Source organism: Colobus angolensis, unplaced genomic scaffold, assembly GCF_000951035.1.
Source record: "Colobus angolensis palliatus isolate OR3802 unplaced genomic scaffold, Cang.pa_1.0 Scaffold450, whole genome shotgun sequence".
Classification (NCBI taxonomy): domain Eukaryota; kingdom Metazoa; phylum Chordata; class Mammalia; order Primates; family Cercopithecidae; genus Colobus; species Colobus angolensis.
Genome location: NW_012117933.1, coordinates 2,575,948 through 2,600,929, shown reverse-complemented (window position 1 = coordinate 2,600,929; position 24,982 = coordinate 2,575,948). Strand labels below are relative to the sequence as shown.

At 38.5% G+C, this 24,982-nt stretch overlaps 1 protein-coding gene across 3 annotated transcripts in view; it reads right to left on the bottom strand.

The window, feature by feature from the left end:
* Positions 1 to 24,982, bottom strand: part of BMX (BMX non-receptor tyrosine kinase) — a 98,893-nt gene that overhangs the window by 26,425 nt on the left and 47,486 nt on the right. For 2 of the 3 annotated variants that reach the window (XM_011957883.1, XM_011957884.1), the window contains exons 2-9: positions 20,749 to 20,895; positions 19,813 to 19,917; positions 17,716 to 17,797; positions 13,036 to 13,155; positions 11,273 to 11,337; positions 6,681 to 6,922; positions 3,825 to 3,902; positions 3,098 to 3,151 (exon numbers count right to left, since the gene is read on the bottom strand). In XM_011957883.1, the coding sequence (XP_011813273.1) occupies positions 3,098 to 3,151; positions 3,825 to 3,902; positions 6,681 to 6,922; positions 11,273 to 11,337; positions 13,036 to 13,155; positions 17,716 to 17,797; positions 19,813 to 19,917; positions 20,749 to 20,895 (893 nt within the window). Of the gene's footprint in view, positions 1 to 3,097; positions 3,152 to 3,824; positions 3,903 to 6,680; positions 6,923 to 11,272; positions 11,338 to 13,035; positions 13,156 to 17,715; positions 17,798 to 19,812; positions 19,918 to 20,748; positions 20,896 to 21,860; positions 21,993 to 24,982 lie in introns of those variants that run through there. The other variant, XM_011957885.1, reaches the window with a different exon arrangement.

The window sequence follows — 24,982 nt, the reverse complement described above, 5'->3', positions numbered from 1 at the left end:
ATGAGTAAAAGTAGGGCACGGGGTGGGATGTAGCATGGGTTTGGGTGAGTGGGAGGACTGACTGGCTGGAAGATAACATCTGCAGAGGAAAGAAGTACAAGAGGAGGGTGAGGGCAGAAGGGAGGAGTTGTAGGAGAAATTCAATGTAGAAGGTATCTCAGAACTTGGCAGGAATGGATGGGAAGTGATTCTCTGTATAATCTCTGTATGAGTTTTGGGAAGGGATGTAAGCTAGTGGACAGTTGAATAAAATAGAAAGAGCCTTAGGCCACTCAGCTTGGAGGTCTGGGTTCTAGGCATAACTTCCCTATGTGTAATTGTATGACTTCAAACAAGCCACTTGGCTTTGTTTGACCTTGGACTTCCCTACCGGTAAAACTAGGGAGAGGGTTGATCTTGATAAGTCTGAAAGTCTCTTTCAACTCAACCATTATGGATACTGTATAACTAATACTTGAAATATTAACTGATAGGTTTTCTTATTAGTCAACATTTTAAGGTGATACTAGCTAATCAAAAGGCCCTTCAGGAGCTATGATACAGGATATATACCTACAGGGGAATAGAAGGAAGAAAATCAGGAATCAGGAGAGAGACCTGGAGAGGCAAGGTGATATAACCTATATACCCTTTACATTATACCCCCCACACACATACAAATGTTGCCTGTGTCATAATTTTGCTGAGGCCTGCCTCTTATTGTTTTAAATAATATTTTAGTATTTCAATGACAGCAGCAGAGTCCTAGGCATAAGGTTTTTTGTTGTTGTTGTTTTGTTTTTTTGTTTTGACAGGATCTCACTCTGTCACATAGGCTGGAGTGCAGTGGCATGATCTCGGCTCATTGCAGCTTTGACCTCCCAGGCTCAAGTGATCCTCGCACCTCATCCTCCCAAGTAGTTGGGACTACAGGCATGGGCAACCGCACCTGGCTAATTTTTGCATTTTTGTAGAGATGAAGTTTTGTCATGTTGCCCCGGCTGGTATCAAACTTCTGAGCTCAAGCGATCTACCTAGCTCGGCCTCTCAAAGTGCTGGGATTATAGGTATGTGCCACTGTGCCTAGCCTGGCCTAGTCTAGTTCATTAACACATGATTTTCTATCTAAATCTCAGTGCTTAGTGCTTCTGTCTTTAATGGAATTGACTGGAATTGCTCATGAAATTATGGCCATAAAACAAAAACTCCCATGACACCGATAGAATAGGAAGCTGGGAGAGCATCAAGCACAATGTGAGGTGACTGAGTCCCAGATCCTATAGCCCTATAATCCCGAGCTCCCTTTGGTATCTTTTTGATTTTGGAGAGGACAAGTCTTCCCTGAGAATTTCCTCAATGTCTGTCTCTCACACACCACTTGCATTCAGAAAAGATGGGAATAGAGACTGTCTAAATGGTCATATCTGGGCTTACCCAATCAGAGAAAGATTTCCAATTTATTTAAATGCTAAAGACTACAATCCACAATTAGAGGTTCACTCCCATTGGTTTAAGTCTTTGTGTTTCATTAAAGTGCAATTATCTTTGGAAATGACCATGGGTTGGTCATTCTCAGTCTTTTATGCTTTAGTATGAATTATTCCATCAATGCTTTCCTGAGAATAGATGTTAGGGAAGAAAGTAAAGCCGAAAGAGAGCTAGAAAGTGGTAAAGAGACCATGCCACAAAGAGGTGGAGGGTACAGCACATCTTCCCCAATGCAACAGGTATGGCTAGGGCCAGGCTGGGTTAGAGATGAAAGTAGGAGTGAAAACAGTAGCACGTACTTTGGAAAAGCTCTTGTTTCACGTGTAACCAATAAATCAATAATACAACACTTGTACAAAAACAGAACTGGAAATATGCATAATCCTAGTGTCCAAGTGAATTCTGTGCCATTTGGTATCAAGTGTCTGAGAAATGCAATATGCTGTATTATTCCCACCTCTTCTTAACACTAATCTTTACATCTAGGAGACAATTATTTGTCCCTATTTGTAGAATGATTGACCCTTAGATTTTGGAAGGAAACTTAATAGCCACTTAGGCCAACCTCCTCAGTATATTTGGGGTGACCACACATTCTTATTTGCCCAGAAGTCCAGTTTATGCCTGATGTCCAGGTGTAATTTTTATTTTAATTTTTGTGGATACATAGTAGGTATATATATTTATGGGGTACATGAGATGTTTTGATACAGACATGCAATGTGTAACAATCATATCATGGATTATGGGGTATCCATCCTCTCAGTCAGTTATCCTTTGAGTTACAAACAATTAATTATACTCTTTAAGCTATTTTAAGTGTATAATTAGCTGGGTGCGGTGGCTCACACCTGTAATCGCAGCACTTTGGAAGGCCAAGGTGGGTGGATCACCTGAGGTCAAGAGTTCAAGACCAGCCTGGCGAACATGGCAAAACCCTGTCTGTACTAAAAATACAAAAATCAGCTGGGCGTGGTGGCAGGCACCTGTAATCTTAGCTTCTTGGGAGACTGAGGCAGGAGAATCGCTTGAACTTAGGTGGTGGAGGTTGCAATGAGCTGAGATCGTGCCATTGCACTCCAGCCTGGGCAACAAGAGCAAAACTCTGTCTAAAAAAAAAAAGAAAACCAAGGTCACCCTAAGAATAGAGATTTGTTGATATAAATATTGCCATGTTCAAGGTCTCATTTGTGCTACCCTGTAAAATTACTGCATCATTAATAACTTCTCCAAAAATATTACTCAATGTTAATAAGAGCTTTCAAACATCACCTTAATTAGAGGTCTCCAGGAAAGAAATAATGAGCAGAAACATTATATGCTACATCTACAAAGACAAAGTAAAATGAAGGTGATGCTGGACATATGATAAATCCAATGAGTATTTGCAGCCAATTTAGATAATCCAGTTTGGGGGAAAATACTTTCATTGGTAACAACCCAGCTCATTGTCACCTGTCACCTGTCACCTAGATAAATGACCCAGAAACTTACATAAGTTTACAGCCTCCTGAGACAGTAATACAGCCTCCTGAGACAGTCTCTGTCATCTGTTTTAACGTCTTTGAGGAAAGGGGTAGAAGTATCTATGTCTAGTTTTAGAAGAACCCATAAGACTTTCAATACTCACTCATAATCATCCAGGTTTTCCTCTTCTTCAGATGAACTTGACTCAGGGAATCCCCTTAAGAAAAGTTGAGAAAAACGTAAGTGCAAAAAAGCACCAAGAAATAATCCAAGTGCCTAGCCATGCAATATCAAATCCCACCCTGATTTTATCCACCTAACATTTAGATTGTTAGGTTTCTCCGTCTGCACCTGGGAAGGTATCAACACAGCAACAGTAAAGAGAGAGTCACTCAAAAGTTGGGCTTATGCCAAGTTTTGACGAAAGAATGGTTCTTTGATACAGGAGATCCCCAGGAAGCCCCCAGAGGAACTTGTATTTTTTTGACTTTTTCCAAAGAGTGGGCTCATGAAATAGATGAAGACTCCTTCAGAGATGGGTGTAGTATAAAGTTAAAAAAAGATTGGGTTGTGTATATAGCTATTCTTATGGAAGAGTTATTCAACTCTAGATTGCGTTTCTTCCCGCTAGAGATGCCTAGGTCAGGTATACTAGTGTTCGTGCTACTACTGGTGTATGTCATGGATGCTGGCTAGGAAAAGTCAGTGCAAGAAAAACTAGAACCCAAAAGTCATCCATTCAGGGTCTAGAGAAGCAAACTACATAGACTTTTTTGCTTTATATTTACCTTAAGTACAAAGTCTAGCTGCAAAATTATTGCAAATTTGTTAAGTTTTCCTGAAAATGGAAGCATATTCTGGATGTAGAGGAATATCTGAATTTGATTTACCATGAAATCTTTGTGGTGGTGTGATTTACATTTCTTTCTTTTTGGTTACTACTTGCGACATCTTCACTGCTGCTGCTACTGCAAAAAAGAGACATTTTGTAAGTTTATAAACATATGTCTACTTATAAATTTTAAATGACAGAAGTAATTTTGTTCATATATATTTTAGCTTTATTTGACATTTTGACCCACACATTTCACTTGTTTGGGAAATTTAGGCTAATGAGTTACTTTCACATTTTGATTCTTTCAGGCATTCCAATAAAAGCAGTAGTTTGGCAACATTCCTAAACAAAAGAAAATTGTTAATAATGGCTCATAATGACCCCAAACAATGGAAAATCTAGATTAATAAATCATCTTGATTGGATTTGCCCTGATTTTCTTATAGATATGCAAGCATTCTGTCACTTATATATTTTAAAATAACTTATTTCCCTCTTTGCTAATGTGACTACAATTAAAATTCTTGAAAATGCTGATCTTTTTACTCCTTCTGGACACAGATGGATAAGCAGGATTTTCATCATCCTCTGCCATAGATCATTTTATCTCTTTTATTTGGAGTATTAAGCAGAGCATGAAGAAGTGCCTACCTCTCAAAGTCTAAAAGCTGTTTTATCTGGAATGTGGGACCTATTTCCTGTTTGCCTTCATAGCCCAGACTTTTTTTCAGAACCACAGTTCATAGAAACAAGCTTCCTTAGCAAGGAAATGCTTCTCTGGCTCTATTTCAAGGAATGCCTAGATAAAGCCCTTAAACTCTAAAATGCCAAACCTCCCCAAAGAGCCTTGCCCACTAGAATAGCTTTTATTTAGCCTTGTTGTTTCTAAAAACTCTTAGAGAATGTCCATCAATAGTGCATCACTTAAGTTTACCTAATAGCTATATAATGAGTACTTTACAGACATTAAAAATAATCAGGTAATTTGCACAACAATGTAAATGTACTTAACACCACTGAACTGTATGCTCAAAAATAATTAAGATGGTAAACTTTATGTTATGTATATTTTACCAAAATTAAATGAAAATGAAATTTTAAAAGTCAGGTGTATCCTCACATATTCAAATAGGAAAAATGCTGAAGATGTCAAGTGAAAAGAACAAATGGCAAAGACTGTATCGTGAGACCTTACTTGCTTTTTATGCACGTGGCCACATGTGCATAGAAAACATTTTCGGGGACTGTAAATGGAATATCCTGTAATATTTGAATGATTTAATAGGAGCATAGATTATCTTACTAAACAGAAAACAGATTAAAAAGAAGCTCAGGGGAAGATTATAACAACGACAGAAAGTTGCTAAAAAGTATTATCCCATATATGAGCTGAGAATCATGGCTGCACTTTAAAAAGTCAAGCTCCATGAAGACCTTTTAGCAATTATTATAATTCACTGTCAGATGCAATGCCGCTCATGCTAAGAGGTGATCAATCAGTCCTTTGTTAAAATAACTAGATTCCTGAAGTTCTAGGGAAAATCCACAGTTGGGACCACACCTAAGGAGGTGCAAATCTAAGGGAGTGTCAAAAACTCAATAATCAAGATAAATAATATTTTAATGAACAAAATATTGACATTTTAAATAAAGGTTGGAGCCGGCAATTTATGAGTTGGTAGCTGGGCAGCAACCGCATGTGAATCAACAGTTCTTCCTGGTTATTTGAAAACAGGTCAGTCAGTTTCACCTCACACCTCTCTCAGCGAATCACTGGAGTTTCTGTCAGGAAGGGGACCTGGAACACCATTAACACGACTTCCACTCTCCTTGCATCTGGGTTTACTGATCCTCTCCTTCCACAAGAATGGTGGGCTACAGGCACACAAATGTAATCCCATCCCTTGGGCACCAGGTATAGATTAATACACCAGGATTCTAGTTCCACTTTGGAATGAAAGGGACCATGGCTTATTATACTGAAAAAAAAAAAATCAAGAAGAATACACTTACGTTATTTCAAATTCCATATGGCCCTGTATTATTGAAACTTTGAGTAATTGGCCTTAGGCAAAAATGATGAGGATGGAAAGAACAAAGGAATAAAAGGACACAGGAAAAATAACCATGAAAAGAGACACATGGTGACTCAGAGAGATGATCTGTATCCATTGTGGGGAAAGGCAGACATAACTTCCCTGCAGGGATGCTGATAACCGAGTGAGAAGATGGCAGAGGGTAGACAATGTGATAGGAAGGAGGTCTGAGACAGGAAATAAGGAAGGGGAGTCACTTGACCCTTTCCATATGGTCATCTTGCAATTCAATTCACCATTTATTTGGCATCGAATGTAGGGCAAATTCAGTGCCAGACCAAGAGATATATACATACACAATTTACATGTTGCCTTCAAGGAATTTTCAATTCTGGCTTTAGATAGAATCTTTAGGCTAAAAACTGTGAGAAGACTAATCAGGTCAGGAGAGGTGAGGTTGTACATTCCAAGAAGGCAAGCCATGGCCTTGCTTGAAATGCTATTTGCCATCTGGCTAGTGACACTGAAGCACATTGCAGAAGTAAGCCCATCCTAAGCTCTTTCATATAAAGGATAGATTTTAAAGATTCTGTATTCTGGAATGTGGAGATATTTGGGGGGAGAAGGAGGAGAAAGGGAAGGGAATACAATGATCATGCATTATTGAGATCATTAGATTGGATAATCTAAATGGAAAATCTATGCTTCTCAGCCCCAGTGGGGCCACTGCTTCCCCAGGCTTCTGGCTCAAGCACTGAACATTTTCTGAGAGGACAGCCTAAGGCCTGGATCAACAGCTTTGAGGCTGAGGTTCAGGGTAGCGGGGTAGTGTTTACTCTACATGCTGGGCAGCTGGTCTGAAAGCTGGGGATTACCTTTTCAGTTTTCTTACTTGCTCCCAGTCAGGGTAGTCTTCTTTTGGAATATACTGCATGTTGAAGTTTGGCTGGGAGCCATAGATTTTCTTTGAGTTGCTGTCATACTGGACTACAATGGTACTTGAAGATGGTGGCTGGAGGCCATAGTTTTTCATTGATTCGTTGTCGTATTGGGCTAGAGTGGTACTTGAAGATGGTGCATCCATTTTGAGAACAGGAACTGCCCGAGGTATCTTCAGCTTTGGAGGGGAAGAGATTTTAATACATCACAGTGAGGCACGGATTCAGGTACTGGGAACTGACAATTAAGTATATCAGTTCTTGAAAGAAAGAGAAACGAAGGAGGGAAGGAAGGGAGGAAGGGAGGGAGGAAGGGAAGAAGGAAAGAGGCAAGGAAAGAAGAAAGGTATGAGCAAGGATATGGAGCAACTGGAACTCATACTTTTGCTGGTTGGAGTATGAAGTGGTACAACAACATTGGAAATTTGTTTGCAGAATCTAGTAAATCTGGATGTGCATCTGGTCATACCCTATGACTCATAAATTATATGTATATATACCCAACAGTGAAACCAAAAGACCCGTAAAAGAATATTCATAGCAGAATTATTTTAATTAGATAAAAACTAGAAACTGCCTACACGCCCATCAAGAGAATAAAATAATAAACACGTTGTGGTTGTTGAAGGCTGAACAATGGTCTCCTGAACATGTTCATGTCCTAATTCCCAGAATCTGTGAATACCTTACGGGGTAAAAGGGACTTTGCAGATTGTAATTAAGTTAAGGATTTTGAGATGGGGTGACTATTCTGGATTTTGTGGGGATGGGCCTGATGTAGTCAAAAGGGCCCTTATAAAAGGGAGATAAGGTGGTCAGAGATTAGAGAGCTCTGAGGATGGAAGCAGAGATTAGAGAGCAGAGGAGCTGCGACCTTCTGGTTCCGCAGACGGGGGAAGGAGCCAGGAACCAGTGAATGTAAGTACCCCTTAGGAACTGGAAAATGCAAGGAAACAGATTCTTCCCTAAAGCTTCCAGAGGAAACACAGCTGTGCGGATCCATTTTAGACATAAGATCTTCCGAACTATAAGAGAATAAATGTTTGTTGCTTTAAGCCACTAAATTTGTGTGGTAATTTGTTAGAACAGTAATAAGAAACCAAAACAGTTGTATATTCACACAATTGAATTCTATACAATGAAGACAGTAAACTACAATCACATACTAAAAAAAAGGCAAATCTCATAAATTGAAGAAAAGAAGACACACAATAAATGACTATACACTTTATAATTCCATTCATATAAAAGTCAAAATCAGGCAAACAATCTATGATGTTATAAATCAGGTTAGCAACTACTTTTGGAGGGTAGTAATGACTGAAAGGGAACATCAGGGTGTCCCTGGGGTTCTGTGATGTTGTGTTTCTTTATCTGAGGGTAGATTATAGAGAAGTGTTCAGTTTGTAAAAATTCATCAAGCTGAACACTTAGGATTTGTGTGCTTTTCTATGTTCATGTTATACTTCAGTTAAAAATTCACAATGTGTGTGTGTGTGTCTGTGCATGTGTGACAGACAGAGATGCATTTAACATTTTTGTCAGGCTGTATTTTACTTTTTCAGAAATTTCATTTACTTGGAGTTAAGGCTTTGACATTCTGGAAATTTTAATTATGCAGGACAGTGTTATTTATGAGCTGTGAAGTGGGCTATCTCCAAAGAAAAATGCACTGGGAAGTTCCTTAAATGGAAATCATTTAAGGAAATCTCTTAGAACAGAACAGCTAGAGAGCTGACTTTTATTTCCTCCATTCAGAAAATAAGCCCTCTACTGAACACTCTGGTAAAAAACAAAACAAAGAAAAACATACTTTACATGATACCCTCTGATCCATGGTTCATCTGGGAAGCTTATAATCAAAACAGGCTTATGAACCCTTAGCCACTGATTTGCCTAACTGATAATTTTCAATATATTGGCCAAAAAATTCCCTGCTGGAGACTAGATGCAATGGTTTCTGGCTCTTAAATTATCTTCTGCTCTTAGAGTTGTCAAAAACAAACTTTATTGGTAATTCATCCTTTTTAAAGTGCAGAATTCAGTGACTTCTGTAAACTTATCAACTTGTATAACCATCACTACAACCCAGTCTTTCCATCACTCCAATAAGATCCCTCATACCTATTTGCAGTCAATTCCCATCCCTACTCTGGTCCCAGGCAACCACTGATCACTCTTTGTTTTTATAGATTGGCCTAATCTGGGCGTTTCTCCTAGGTGTTTTAGAGGGCCATACTTTTCAAGCTTCAGGACTGAAACATATTTTCAAACCCAAACAGCAATGTTGCTAATAACAAAGTAAAAACTCCTAACCATTATAATTGTTTCCTAGGGCTTCCATGACAAATTGCTACAAGTCTGGTGGATTAGAACCACAAAAATTTATTATTTCACAGTTCTAGAGGCTAGAAGTCAAAATAAACGTTTCAGCATTGCTGTATTTACTCTGAAGCCTCTAGGAGAAAATCTTTGCTTGCCTCTTCCAGCTTCTGGTCGTTCCAAGTTGCTATGGTTTGGATATTCGACCCCTTCAAATTTTATGTTGACGTGTGATCTCCAGTGTTGGAGGTAGAGCTTAACGGGAGGTATTTGGGTCATAGGGGCGAATCCCTCATTAATGGCCTAGTGCCATTCTCATGGTAGTGAATGAGTTCTCACTCTATGATTTTCCATGAGAGCTGGTTATTGAAAAGAGTCTGCCACCTCCCTTCCCTCTCTCTTGTTTCTTCTCTCTTACCGTGCAATTTCTGTACACACTAGCTCCCCTTCCTTCCTTAGACTTGAAGCAGTCTAAGGCTCTCATCAGGTGCAGATGCCAGTGCTATGCTACTTGCACAGCCTGCAGAATGGTGAGCCAAATAAACGTCTTTTCTTTATCAATTACCCAGCCTCAGGTATTCCTTAGTAGCAACACAAATGGACTAAGAAACAGGTGTTCCTTGGCCTGTGGTAACATAACTCCAATCTCTTCCTAGGTCTTCACATGGCCTTCTCCTCTGTGTATCTCTCTGTGTCCTCTCATCTTACTAGTCATTGGATTTATGGCCCACTCTCATCTTTTGTGTGATTTCATCTTGATCTTCAACAAATTATGTCTGCAAAGATCCTAGTTCCAATAAGGTCACATTCTGAGGTTCTACATGGACACGAAATTTGGGGGACATTATTCAGTCTACTACAATAATGGATTATTTTTTTTTTCATGTTGATTCACAAAAATTATGTGGCTTTTACTTAGAAAGAGAGAAGTAAGTGTGCACGAATGTGTGTAGCTGAAAATAAGTACCCAAGACACCATAGATCCAATAGGTGGGTGGAGATGTCCCCTTGCTTTCAGGTGAACTTCTAGACAACCACTGGGAAGCCATTTTGTGTGTATCCTGGCATTTGAGGAGGCTCACACCTGCCTGGGAACCCTAAAAACAGGAGGCTGTGGCTATGAATCTAAGACAGTAGAGCAAAAAGAGAGCAGTAGCCTGTACTTCAAGAAAGATCTACATACAGCTTAATTAACCAGAGCAATCAAGGTTTTGTTTGTTTTCTTATAGGCCAATTCCACCCTTGGGAAAAAGTTGGCTGACAGCCATCTTGAAAGATTGAGGGCTGAAAATCTGAAAATCCAAGAGCTGAGGGTCAAAATCTCTCCCCTGTCATAAAACTACATATGGATCTGCCCTTCAGTAGGAAATTCCCAAAAGTCTCCCATGAGATAAAGAATCAGTGCTGGATAATTCACTCAGATACCACCACCACATCATGACAGAAACAGCTATGTGTGTCTTTTTTTAATTAGACCTCGTCTTCCTTGGAATTAACTCTGAAAGGGCCATGAACCTCAGCCACTCCAAAATCCCTCCCCAAAAGCAGGCTGCCAGGTGATGCAGGCCCAAGCTAGGCGAAGGATGTTTAACTTGGAATGATGTTTGCAGTCATGTGATAATAACATTGGGTGGAACAATTCAGAGGCTGTTCTCATGATTACAAGTAATGGGGAAATTTTTATCATTTCAGAGTGACTGCAAAACTATGGAATCTGGCAAAGACTTTATTTGGAAGCGGGGAAGAAAGCCCACTGAATAGTTTTGAAGGGATAATGGAGGGAAAGAATTATATTGTTTTCTGCTTTTGTCCTATAGAGTTCCATTTCAACACCAGGATACTTCCATGAAGCAGTCTTGGCCATGTTGATGGTAAGGAAAGAATGACAGCTAATAACAGCTGCCTGTTATGTGTGATGCCATCTTAAGGACATCTCCCACATGTACACAGTTTTTTGGTGACTATTTATGGGCTTACTGGCTAGGAAAAGACACAACAATTAAATACAAAAATATGAGATATTACGATGGTTCTATATTTGAATCCACTATTCAATACCACCCATAGCTATTGTCTGGAGCTCATGGTTTTTCTCTCTTTCCTGGGAAGTCTAAATGAATTCCACATTTTCTAGTCTTGAATCTGGCAACTCTTGATTTATTTAATATATCCTGACCATGAAAAACATTTTTAAAATATTGACTTACCACTCTGTCTGGGAAGGTAGGAACTCTGTATTTCTCTTCATTGACTGCAATATGCAGATTAGCATCTGAGCATTAAAACAAAGTAATATCAGAAAGAAATTTAAACAAAACAAAGAGAAACACTCAATGTTATGAATTAAAAGAATGAACCAGCTTGTGTGAGCAATACTCCAGATTAAGTGAATCCAGACACAACATCTGGAGTGATTCTGTAGCTTTCCTATATAAGGCCCAGCTCCTATGTAGGCCATGTATCCTAGAAAAAGGGTGGATTAAGGCATCTTGGACAAAAAGAAATAAAGACACCCAACTTTTTCTTTTAGTTGTTATGCCCATGGACTTCCTGGTAGCTCAGCAGAAGAAGCCGAGGGAATAAATTATACTTGGACAGATAGACAGTATTACAGCTGCTCAGGAACTGCAACACCTCTACACTCTGTAGTTTTCCTCAGAGGCACAGCACCTGTGGCACCCAGAACACATGCTGAGTGTCATCCAGACAGAGCCTAGGAAGGCAACCCCAAGGCAGTGCTCTCTCTGGCCTTTTTCCTGCTCCTTCCAGAAAGTTAGGGCATGGTCAAAGCTGGAATCTGACCTGCTAGGTAATGATAAAAGACCATAGACAAAACCACTGGGGAAAATGATTAACACTATAAGGAGACATTACTCCTCAGTCCCTTACAGTGGAGGGAAGGCCCATGTGCAGCCAATCTGTAGAGTTCATTAAATCACTATAATTCATGAGTATACAGAGCAATGAGATCTAGTTGAGATTAATAAATATTCATTGTATAGTCTAATTAAGATGGAAAACACAATGAATACTTATTAATTGATTTTTGGGGGATAAAATGACCAGTAGTAGCATTAACATGATTGTTGGGTATCAATACTGTTATGAAGTGAATTTAAAAAATGTTTTATGTGCCTCTATCTTTTCCAGTTCATGAAGTTCTATTCTGTAGCTGATCTCATTCAATTCTGTAAAGCCATTGTAATCCAGGCATATTTTGTCCAGGCTGGTAAAACTATTACCAAAATAAGTTCTCCTATTTTGTATTCATCAACAACTTTATGTTAAATATTTATAAACTTTAAATATATATAAGTCCCTCTTGTTTCCCTGGGAATACAACTCTGGATAGAATCTGATTTCACATAAAGCAACCCCTTCTCTCATGTCATTAAGAAATTAACACACATATACAGAATGGCAAACTGCTTTAAAAATATATTTTAAAACTTGACCATCATTTAGTATATATGGTGATGAAAAGTGTTACCTAAATTATATCTTTCTTTTTTTTAAAAAAAAAAAAAAAGAATGTTGTTTTTTCAGTTTGTGATTTTTGTTATTTATAAGAAGAGCGAGCTCGTTTTCTTATCAAACTGGAAACCTAGCTGTTTGAACCATGATGACATATCCAACATATTCTACCTTTTTGGAGTTTATCTTGAACCAATAAAAATTATGGGAGGAAATAACAGCTCATTGCTTGATTAATGATTAAAATTTTTAAAATGTTTCTCATGAAATGAAAGAATGGCAGACGTTAATATTGTTATTATCTTAATGGCCATGACTCAATTGACCCTAGAATGAGATTTCATTTGTCACATAGCATCTGCAAGGCTGAATTTTCATGATGCCAACCCATCTGGCACATCTTGTTTTCTGGCAAGCTCTTCTGGCCTCTGGCAGGTTTAGCCTAATGGAGCACTATCCACCCAAGGTCCAGTCCAACAGAGGAATCACACATTACATGCTTCCCAGAGGGTACATCCTGGGGCTGCTTTACAACTCTGCTGGCAACACAGGAACTTCCCGTCCACGAAGAACCCACTATGGTACTTGATCAGCAGGTGGGGGTTACCCCTTATCTCTGAGGAGCAGACAGGAAGAAAACAAGACGTTAGCAAACGTTGATCCAAGAGGAGAAGCACATTCAGTAAGTGCTGTAATCACAGAACAATAAAAACCCCATTTGGCCAGCAACCAAGGTAAGAGCAAATGGTTCCGGAAGGATATAGGTCTTTCACTCAACAGTTAACAAGCCAAAAAGAAAAAAGAAAAGTCTAACCATGAGTATGTTGAGAACAACATAATAACATATCAGTTTTGAAGAAAAATTAACCAGTAAAATGCATATACAGATCAGCTTGATGTTAGGATTTTAGAGATATATCTGTAAAGAAAGAGAGTAGGTTATAGCACATGATGTTTTCTTGTGGCAGAAGGGGAAGGGTGGGGCTATATTTTAGCAAAAAGTTCTTTAAAAAGGCCCAGATAAACATACACTTCTATCTACTTTTTATTGTGAAAATTTTCAAATGTACAGAAAAGTTGCAAGAATAAGATTAATACAATGAGCATCCATATGCCTTTTACCTAGATTCACCAATTATTAACTGATTGTCACATTTGCTTTATTGCTTTCTCTCTGTACGTATGTATTATTTTTTAACTTTTAAAATCATTATTATATTGTGCTTAATAAGTAGTAGTGTGCTTAAGAAGTAGTAGATTGTATGACCTAAATAATGTCATCCATAAATGCTTCAGTACATAACTTATATTAACAAGGACATTCCCTTATACAACTGTAATACAATTATCAAACTCAGGAAATTTAACACCGTTACAATGTGATTATTATTAATTTTTAAAATTTTTTAATTTTTATTTTACTTTAAGTTCTGGGATACATGTGCAGAACGTGCAGGTTTGTTACATAGGGATACATATGCCATACTGGTTTGCAGCACCCATCAACCCATCATCTAGGTTTTAAGCCCCCCATGCATTAAGTATTTGTCCTAATGCTCTCCCACCCCTTGCCCCCCATCCCCCAACAGGCCCTGGTGTGTGATGTTCCCCTCCGTGTGTTCTCATTGTTCAACTGTCACTTATGAGTGAGAACATGCAGTGACTGGTTTTCTGTTCCTGTGTTAGTTTGCTGAGGATGATGGCTTCTAGCTTCATCCATGTCCCTGCAAAGGACATGAACTCATTCTTTGTTATGCCTGCATTTATTATTTAATAAATATTTCATCTTTAAAATTTTTCTAATTATTCCAATAATGGCCTTTATAATCACTCACTTTTTTTCTGATCAAGGATCCAATTCAAAATCACACATGGCACTTAGCTTCCCTTAATTTAGAACTGCTTCTCATCCCTTCTTTGACTTTTGTGACTTTGACATGTTTATACTAAGGAATGAATGGTTTATGGGGGCTACTTTCCTAGGAATATGTGCATATTTTAAAAAGCCACAGGAATAGGGCAATGTATAATTCAAATAAATGAAATTTTAATCTATAACAAATTAGCCTCTTTTGAAATACAACAGAGAAACCTACAAGATCTTAGTATATTTTAGGAAGAGTATCTAGGTGAGAAGGGCTGGTTCTATGTGTGCCTTTAACTCTCTCTCTCTTGACTGAATGTTCATCTTGAGATTTCCTTATGTCGATCCTAGGAGAGTTCTGCTTCTCCTTTACAGTCCTGACTCAAGGGAGTGTATGGAGATAATACTTACTTTATGGGGTCTTTGGAAGGCTGTTAGATAATGTATGTAAAGCAGCTAGCAGTGTTTGACCCAGAGTAAATAGGTGTTCAATAAACAGTGGGCTTTAGTGATATCATTCCCTTAATTTAACTTAGCTCAGTTTAGCTGAAAAGCTGGCGTTTTCATGTGGCAGAAATCACAAAAGGCAAAAAGAGTTAAAATTATAAAATGTAAGTTTCTGATTCTGGTTCCAAATGGCCATTGCAATCTCTTGGGCACATTACTTGCCTTCCTGCTCTCTAAGCTCCTGGCTTCCGCGTGTTGGGATTCCTATTATTTCCTTACTACATGGATTTGGTTTCCTGAGTAACTAATTCTTTTTCCAACCAAATCCAAAAGTCAACATTGCAACAATCTCACCACCTAATAATGACAATAAGAGGAACTCATATATTCATATATCTATAGGACTTTACATTTACATATTTTCCTTTACATATGTCCTCTAATTTAATCGATTCAAGAACCTGAGGGGTAGCTATTGTTATTACACCTCTCACACAGTTAGGTAAACTGAAGTGCAGAGAGGTAGTACAATTGCTCAAGTTCACAAGCTTAATAAATAGCAGACCTGAGACTCAGCCTCAGGCTTTTTCTACTACATCACAATGTACAGGTGCCAACTCCTCTGCAAAACCCCCTTCTGTTTAAATTTTTGGAAGGAAGGGCACATTTTTTCCACATCTGGTTAGCTGAATTCAGAACCATGATAGTTGACACACACTTCACACTCCTATGTTACCGCTGAATCAGCCCAAACCTTCCAAGTGTAGGTTAACATCTGGAAAATTCTGTCTTAAATGTCTACCTCAGTTTATAATGCTTGAGCCAAATAATAGACACAAAAGTCAGGAGGAGTCATTATAGCACAATGAAACTTTGTAGGGGAGAATATGTGAGCAGGAGAACCTCTTTGTTTTCCTGCAGCAGGTTAGTTGGCCAACTTGACAGCAAATCCCACGCACCTTCTTTCTCACTATCTTCCAGCACAGAGACTGGAAAAAAAAAGATACTGTCTCTAGCCTCCACATCAATGGCCATCAGATATAGTTCTGGATAATGTGACATAAGCACAAGTTTGCAGGGAGGCTTCTGGGAAGGCTTGGAATCTCTCCAGCAGCCTCTAAGGATAACAGAGCAGAAAGCTAGGAGGAGCCTTCATACCTACTGACTTCACTGAGTTGCTGCACTAGCCCTTGACTGACTGCCTACCTTTGCATTTGTTACTGTGGGAGAAGAACAAAAGTGGATTTGTTTCAGCAACTATTTGATGTCTTTTTACCTGCAGCCCAAAGCATCACTAACTGATACAAACTACTTATTGTGCATAGAGACAAACCACTTATTGTGGATATGGCAGCTGTAGTGATCGGGACTCTCTGCAGTTTTATGAGGGGCTAGGAGATGTGTTTTTGCTTCCTTCTCTGCTCTTCCTTTACATTTCGTATGTCTTCACATGAGCTGCTCAGGCACATGAGATCTAGCAGGGCATGACCAAGAGCTGCACATAGGACATAGCACCTACCGCTCAGGAAATTCCACCAAAGGAGACTAAATGGGAAGCAGAATCTTAGAGCGCCTCCTTGAAGCCCTAGTGTAACCACAGTGACTCATGTTTGTGCATAAGATATTTTAATATATTTATGAGTGTCTCATTTGTGGCTCATGACTGCTCTAGGAGAAAAGAAGTGTGATCTCCTATTTTACAGGTCAAGAAACTTAAATCCAGAGATGTTAGATGATTTTATTAGGCGACACAGCAAAGCAGGACTTTGCTGCAGGTGTATCTAATTCTAGAGGGGTTGCCTTTCTCATTTCAATGAGCTGGTGGTGGGTAGAGGGAAGCTTCTGTCTCCCAACGGACCACTTGCTACCCGCAGAATGGGTTACTAAACCTTTTTATGCAAAGGAAAAATTAAGCCCTATGTGTGAAAAGGGTATATTTGCATCAAAGTGGAGTAACCGCGTGTAATTTGAGGTGTACTGAGAAAGAATCATAATCTAAAACTTAAATAAAATAAAATAAAATAAAATCTTCCTCCATCTAGGAGCATAATACCTGAAATTTCACAACAAATGGAACAATTCATTTGAGTTAAATATTGTTTTCACACCATTACTCATCTTTAAAATACCACAGAGGGAAATACTATAGTACCAAATCATTAACAATGATTCTTTCCCTTCTACCAAAAGTTGTTACCAGGGCGGCCTAAACATCACTGAATAAAAGCTTCAATAAATCTTCAGTTTTGCCTAGCATTTACAATGTATCGGTTAAAAAGTCAGGTTTAGGTAATTGAGTTCTGAGTTCCTCATTACTGTATCTATGACATTGGCCGTGTTTTAAAAACTTCACTTGTCTGAAAAATGGAGAATAATATTACCTCTTTCCACAGAGTTGTTAAGAGCGTTACCTAAAAAAATGTTTTACAAGTATTTGAAAAGTAGCTGGCGAAAGGTAAATGCTCAGTATAAGTATTAGATGTAACTTTCTATAAACATCAAAAGTCTGGTAGCTACAGGACTTGACATATCCCCATGATGACCTAGACTTTCCCCCTGGTAAAGGCAAGCATACTGAGTGGAGTGCAGGTGGCCTGGCTTCCCCTAAGCTGCTGGGAAGGCACAATACTGGCTCTGTGTGGGACAGAGAATCCGATCCACAGGCTTCCTGTACGTAACAATGCAAATGCAAAAATGAGGATGAGTCTGACACATTCCCTGATGTTAGTAGGAAAATCAGTAGATTGTCTCTTGGCATTGAGTCTTTTTACTGCCGTATCTTTCCTCCACCAAGCCTCAAAAAACGACTCTCTTTTATGACATCTTTTTGACCTTTCTCTTTCAATGTTTCTTTTTTTGAATTACCTTTTTGCAATGCTTTCAACCACTGACTTCGGCTCTCTTCATTTGATGCATAGACATAGAGAAGCCCATCTTTATAGACAATCTGGAAAGGAAAATATTTGGTGTGTTTATATATAATTGCACTTAGTTCACTTTGGTGCACCTGCAAATTTTTTGTCATCCAAAAGAAACCTTGAGTTTGCTTATATAGTAAACATCAGCTCTGGAATTAGATGGAAAAAAAATCTGCTTAAAAAAATCCTCCAGCTATCAGTTTGTTTTATCCCAGACACTCCTACACTTGGGAAAATTACAGCGATGATGCACCCAATAGTAGTAGTGAACACTGAGTTCTCATCACAGATGCCCCGGACTATGGACATTAATATGTTAGACTTTACACGTGTCTTAGGATTGTTCTGGTCCATTTGCCTACCCAGTGCATGATTTCCTTACAGCCCACTGGAAAATGTTTAACTGCTCTATCTTTAAAAATACCTTCAAAGATGGAATGCTCTTTACCATGTCATCTCTGCCAATATCCATATATTCTGATTATTATACAGTTCATATTCACTTTGAGTAAAAATATGTCTCCCTGTTACTTCCATCTGTTTCATCATGTGGCACCCCAGGAATCCCCAGAATATATACTTTTCTATTTCTTAAGACAAATGTTTGAACATTTGAAGGTTACAATATCTTCTCCAGATCCTTCTCTAGTTTATTCAACTCTGATTGGTAAATATACACAACATTTGTTAAACACTTACTAGTTGCTGGGCTCTTTCCTAGCTACTTCAATATTTTAATCTTATTTCAACTCTATGAGAAATGGAAGTTGAGTGTGTGTTTATGGTTGCACAAGTATAAGTGGTGGGACTAGGAACTCTTTGGGGGCTCCAAACCCTGTGATCTTTTGAGCACTCTGTGCCTCTGTGAGGTGAGTTTGCAGCATCTTCCATGAGCATGACCTCCCCTGGTTTCCCCCAGTTGGGTAATTTTTTCAATGAAAAAAATGTTTATGTAGAGATGAGTTCTCGCTATGTTGCCCAGGCTGGTCTTGAACTCCCAGCCTCAAGTGATCCTCCCTCTATGGCCTCCCAAAGTGCTGAGATTACAGTCATGAGCCACTGTACCTGGCCTGGTAATATTTTTTCCAAATGGGAAGTATGGGTTGTTAATCAACTGGATTATTGTATTTCATTTTTGGCCACAGGTTCCTAATACCAGCACAGGGTAGTCAGGCCATCTGAAAGACAATCCACCTACCTTTAGATCAGAAATGTAATTTTTTATGATATAAGAAAAGTAGGGCATGACTTAGATTAGGCCACTTCCAAAAGGTACTGTCAGCATACACTCCATACCATACCATTGTTTAAAATACTTCAGGATAAAATGAAAACTCCTTAGCATGGTCACCTCTCCAGGCTCATCTCTTTCACTGTCGCATGGGCTTCTCTATTCATAGGGACGACTTAGTGCTCTCTAAACATGTCACACTATTTCACTCATCAGTGCCTTGACACCTTGACACCTGCTGTTTCTTTTGTCCCACTGTCCTTCTCATATTTGCTGGGCTAAATTTTACTTGTCCTTCCCAACTTGAGTGCCACCTCCAATAGAATATCTCTCTAGCCTCTTGGAGTGAGGAATGAAGCTTCCACATCCTGGGACTCCATGGATGCGTTCTGCTGACCTCCACCTTAACACTCACCTTCACTGCTTTGTAATGGTCTGTGTATTAGTTTATTTTGCCACTTCCCTGTCAGTGCCTTGGGGTAGGGGCAGTGTTTCGTTCCCCATAGTATGCCTACTACTGTGTACCACATCAGAGATACTCAGCAATGTGTGTTAAAAGAGATGATCAGACCTGAGGCAGGTCAGGTCACTGTGACTTACACTCCTGTCTTGCTTCCCTTCCCTCCAGAGAAGGCAGATTGTGGACAGAATTTTAGCAAAATGCCCAACTCCCATGTGGGAATATTCCAAGCCTTGTTATTGTCTGAATAGATTATTTTGAAATATCATTATTTTTCCTGGATATATTGAGTTTACAATAGAAAAATTAAAGGAAGAACTATCCACCCAATGTAATGTTGTTCTCCCCTTTACCTGAAATGGGTACTGTCTCTCCACAGGCGTCTGCTCCTCGAGATTTACTTTCTCCACACATCTGATTTTCTTAATTTCAATGGATCCTTTTCTGCTGCCCCTTTTCTGAATTAAAAAACAAAATGTAAGATACTTCATGCAATACATCATGGTGCACTAGGAAAGGCATAAAGCTCAAGTTATGCTTGAGAGGGAGATTGGGGTAGGGGGTGGACAATGGAGAGTCACTTCCCATTATCCCGTAATAGTCAAAATCCAATGACAACAGAATCTATTCCTTGAGTCTGGACACAAACACATACATTCCAGTGGTTAATAATCTTGTTTGATTATCTTGAAATGTGTTTCAAATCACCTACCATGTGGTTAATATACTCAGGAAAATCAAGATTTAACTTCTGCAAAGCATCTTCATTTTGGTTCGATCTTATGACAGTATTTCAGTATTTTTACTGTAGTAGAATTCTCAACTGTACAGGAATAGTCTTATTTCTAGCATTGTTTTAAGGTACTATTGCCATTTAAGCCTGGGTAATTATTTGTTGTGAGGACTGTCCTGTGCACTGCAGGATGGTTAGCTGCATTCTTGGCCTCTACTCACTAGATGCCTTTAACACTTACTGTTCCTGTCCCCCAGCTGGAACAACCCAAAATATCTCCAGTCTTTTCCCAATGTCACCTGGGGAGCAAAAATGCCCTCAGTTGAGAACCACTGTTCTAAAGTTATAATTTGCCTTAGTAAAGTTAACTAATGTTTTAAAATCCTTTATCTTGAATTCATTATACTTTCATTAAGAAAAGGTCATGTGATAAGTGGATAGAAGTGGATCTTCACTGTGTAGAAACCTGATATTCTTTCATTATGATCAAGTACGTTGTGGAGACTTAGGAAAAGTAATAAATAGTATAAAAACAATGGAACACATGATGTCTCACCATTTTGTCGTATTCATAGTAGGAAAGGTTTGTTTTGGTCAAAACAAAAAGCCGTTCTTTGTAGTTATTTGGTGACATTTTCTTCTTTTGCTGTGACCTTTTGAGAAGAAGTTCTTCTAGAATAGATTTTGTATCCATATTATCATCCTAAACAAAATAAATAATTAAAATGAGTATTTGCAGCATCTAGGTAAGTTCTCTTTAACCTTCATATCTTTTCCTCAACTATTTCCTATTAAGGTATAATATAAATGCTAATTCTTAAAAAATGAGACTGACTTAGGATTATAGAATAAATTAATTTATTAATAAATTAATAAATAAATTAAATTAACAGCTACAGTTTTTCTGCTGCCTTTGCTTCGGATTTTATAAATGTGCTGATTTTTAAAAAACACTTTATACATTTGACTCCTCCCACTGTGGATAATAAATTCATCATCTTTGCCTCATTCTCCAGACCACCTTATCAAAATGCTCCTTACTCTTTAAGCATTCTATACGTATTGGTTGAATTGAATTGGATGTAATAAAACTTTAAAAAATTTAACTCCAGACCGCTCTCAATTTATGAAGTAATGGCCAGTAATTTGACCAAATTACCCAAACCACTATGAGACACTGACATTATTGTAAATAACACCTGCAGCCCCTGATCATGACCAGATATTTAACATAAATTACACAGGTATAATTTTCAATATCTATGAGAATTTAAAATCAAAGTGAATGCCTAAGATAAGATAAAATGAGGAAAATATATGAGGCTGCAATAACAGATGCTATCAAAAGAGATTTAAAAGAACCGAAAAAATGAGTACATTTACAAAGTAAAAAGACCCTCCCTTTTTATTCCAAAATCATGTAAAACATTAAAATTTAAAGTATTTCTGAAAAATAAATGTATTAATTTTCTACTTCTACTAAGACAGTTACTTCATCCCTCAGTCTGATATCAGGTCTGATCATGAAAAGTAGCAATGTTGAGCAGTAGGCCAGAGAGACAAACTTTCTTACGTTCTTCTTTGCTTTGTGAAATTGCATCGTTATTTGAATTCAGATGCCCAATAGTTAAGATCTTTCTTTATTGATAATCTGAAAGCTTTACTCACCTTAGACTCGCTAGAGCCGAAGTATACGTGTGGTCCTTAACTTTAACTCTCAAGCTCTAAGCAGAAAGTTACTGCTTTGAGGCACCATCACTCATATTCCCTCTGGCTATGCCAGGATCATGCATTCAAAAGAAGATATTTGCATCCCACTTATCAGTCTTGATCAGGAAGTACCCACACAGGCATTGCTCTGTCTGCATGGAGGCGGGTGCCAAGTGAACCCATCCAATCACTAGAGGGCACTTCTCACTGGCCTGGGAGTATGATGACCCACTATGGCAGAAGAATGAAATGAAAGGGAGACTAAGAAATACAGCCTGGCATTGAATAAACCATGGTTGACTCCAGCCTGCTTTCCTCCTAACATAGATCACACAACTCTCAAAGTGGAATTAAGAAAACCAGCTTTTATTATTTACTACACAGAACAAAAGATTATTTATTAATTCCTAAACTGTCCTCCGAGGGCGTTATTTGATTTTTAGACAGAAGTAGTGGAAACCTTATCCATTCAATATAATAAAGTCTTGGTTACTTTTTGCTTGGGATATTGTTTTAGCTATTTAAAAAGGATAATTCTTTCACAAAAGTAGATTGGGTTTCTTCTGAGTACAATGGGTGCTATTTGCAATGGTCACTGGTTTCTTTGTCCAGTGATCAAAGACAGGGCAGAGATCAGGGTATAATAGAGCCTAAGGTAGGTAGCATGCCTTCTTTTTATCTCTGCTTCCATTGTGCACTCTACATATCCACCTGCCCAGATAAGCTTATTTTCTACATCCAAAGTCTGTGGCCAGAAGAGAATTTGCTCGGAGACTTATAGAAACCATGAGGGTCTACTTTTTTTGAGTGAAAGCCTCCTTTGGGGAGGCAATATCACACTGCACATAGTCGTAGGGTACTTTTGCCTTTTATATTTCTATATTTTACTAATGAGGCAGAAGGAGAAAACTGTGAAAACTCTTGTCAGTTTTTTATATCCACAGCTGAAGCATCATTCCTCAAAGCAGAGTGCTAGTTAAATAGATCTGATTAGTTGAATAGAAAATTTACTTTTTAATTTTTTAGATGCTGAATCAATTTGTGACATTAACAACACTGTTTTAAAAATGTAAAAATCCCAATGTCCAAGGAGCTATTCAGTCTTTCTCAGTACTACGTGCTGATATATATTTTTTTCTGTCTATAGAACTTTCACACCTAGGCAGGGCACAGCGTCTCATGCCTGTAATCCCAGCACATTGCACATTAGGAGGCTGAGGAGGGAGGATTGCTTGAGGTCAGGAGTTTGAGACCAGCCTGGGAAACGTAGTGAGATCCTGTCCCTAGAAAATGTTTCTAACAAATTAGCAGACATGGTGGCATGCACCTGTAGTCCCAGCTACTAGGGAGGTTGAGGTGGGAGGATCACACCAGTGCACTCCAGCCTGGGTGACAGAGTGAGACCCTGTCTCCTAAAAAAAAAGAAAGAAAAAGAAAAAGAAAAGAAAAATAAAACTTTCATGTGCATCACACTAAAGGTGAGAATTTTTGGAATTTTATATAAAAAATTAATAAGATGAGTCATAGAGACCACTGACAAATTCACAGTTGCCTCTGTATAGTGAAAGGAAGAACTTTGAGGGAAAAGGAAGGTATTGAGCCCTCAAGCACCTTCTCCAGTAAACCTCCAGGGGTTTGCAAGCGTTGTTACATCTGATGAAATATAACTTGTGAAATTTCAACATAATTATTCATTTCAAAATCCTGCCCTTTATACATATTTTTGCTTTCACTTTAAGATTCATATGCAATATATGTGTATTCTATAAAGCCAAGAGCTACAGACAGGGAAAAGAAAAACACAGCACATCTCTAGATGTTTTTCTTTTCAAGTATTTATGTGCATATGCTTATTTTCTCAAAGATGGGTTCACATCCTGTGCACTTGAGTCTGTAATATGTTGTTCTCGTGTAACAAACACCTGAAGCTACAGACTTTTGAGGTACCCATCCAAGAGGAACAGTCCTTCAAAGCTCCACTCCCTAAGCTGGGCTACTGAGGCTTCCTAACAATCTTGAAGGACCTCGTCTTGATGAGTCAAGCGTTCTTCATTTCCGGATCAGTTTCTTCTAAGATAAACCATGTGGTTTCTGCTTAGGCTTGGACTTGCCTTTCTCCTTCTATTTATTTCTGTCCCTTCCTTATACTTCTCCTTTCTCTTCTACATGGCCTAAATTCTAATTCGAAAACATTTCTATGGTCTCTCTTGATATAGAAGGATAGTTGGATAGTTGCTGATGATTAATTTTTAGAAATGCAATATCTTCCCCCCTAGTCTTTTGACAATAAGTAAACAGGGCTCACTGTTAAGTCAAATGCCTGTCCAACAACTAGCAAACCCTGCTCTTCTTAAGCTTATTTAAGGAAAATTCAGTTGGGAAGGTGAAACAAAAAACCTTTTATAGTAAAATGAGATCCTAAACCCAGTCAGTATTAACAAGAAATCTATTTCCATAGAGGAGCTAGTGGGATTTGGGTGGACTCTCATATTACCACCCACATAGAATAAATAGACCTATCAATTTGCTTACCAAATAGCCCAGGCTGCCTATTTTCATAAACAGATGAAACTAGAAAGTGATTAAGGCACAGAGGAGACACAAAAACCTGGCCGAAATCAATCTAGTATTTCCTATAAGGAAGCCAGCAGCCATTAGGTAACCTCTTACATACATTAAAGGTGTGTGTTAAATTAACATGACTTGTAATCACTATAGTTTTTTAGGATTTATAGGGAAACCATGTCATGCGAGTAAGAAGTTCAAGTCGGCAGTTCTATTTGACACGCTTGATTTTGAGCCTACAGTGTGTCCAACATTGAACGACTGGTTCCAGAAATAAAGATCAGCTGTCCGTGGCCCTGAGTGACGATGAACGAGTTTGAGAGATAGGCTGCGTAACTGATTCATACGCAAGATTGCTGTGGGGTGGCAAACTTGGAAGGCGCGGAGGAGGTTACAGAACTGTCATTTGTAAACCGTGTCACCCTGGCCAAACTCCTCCCTTGCACTAGCCTTCAGTTTTCTGATCTGTAAAATGAGACAGATAACAACTCTCTTACTTTACGGGAGTTAAATGA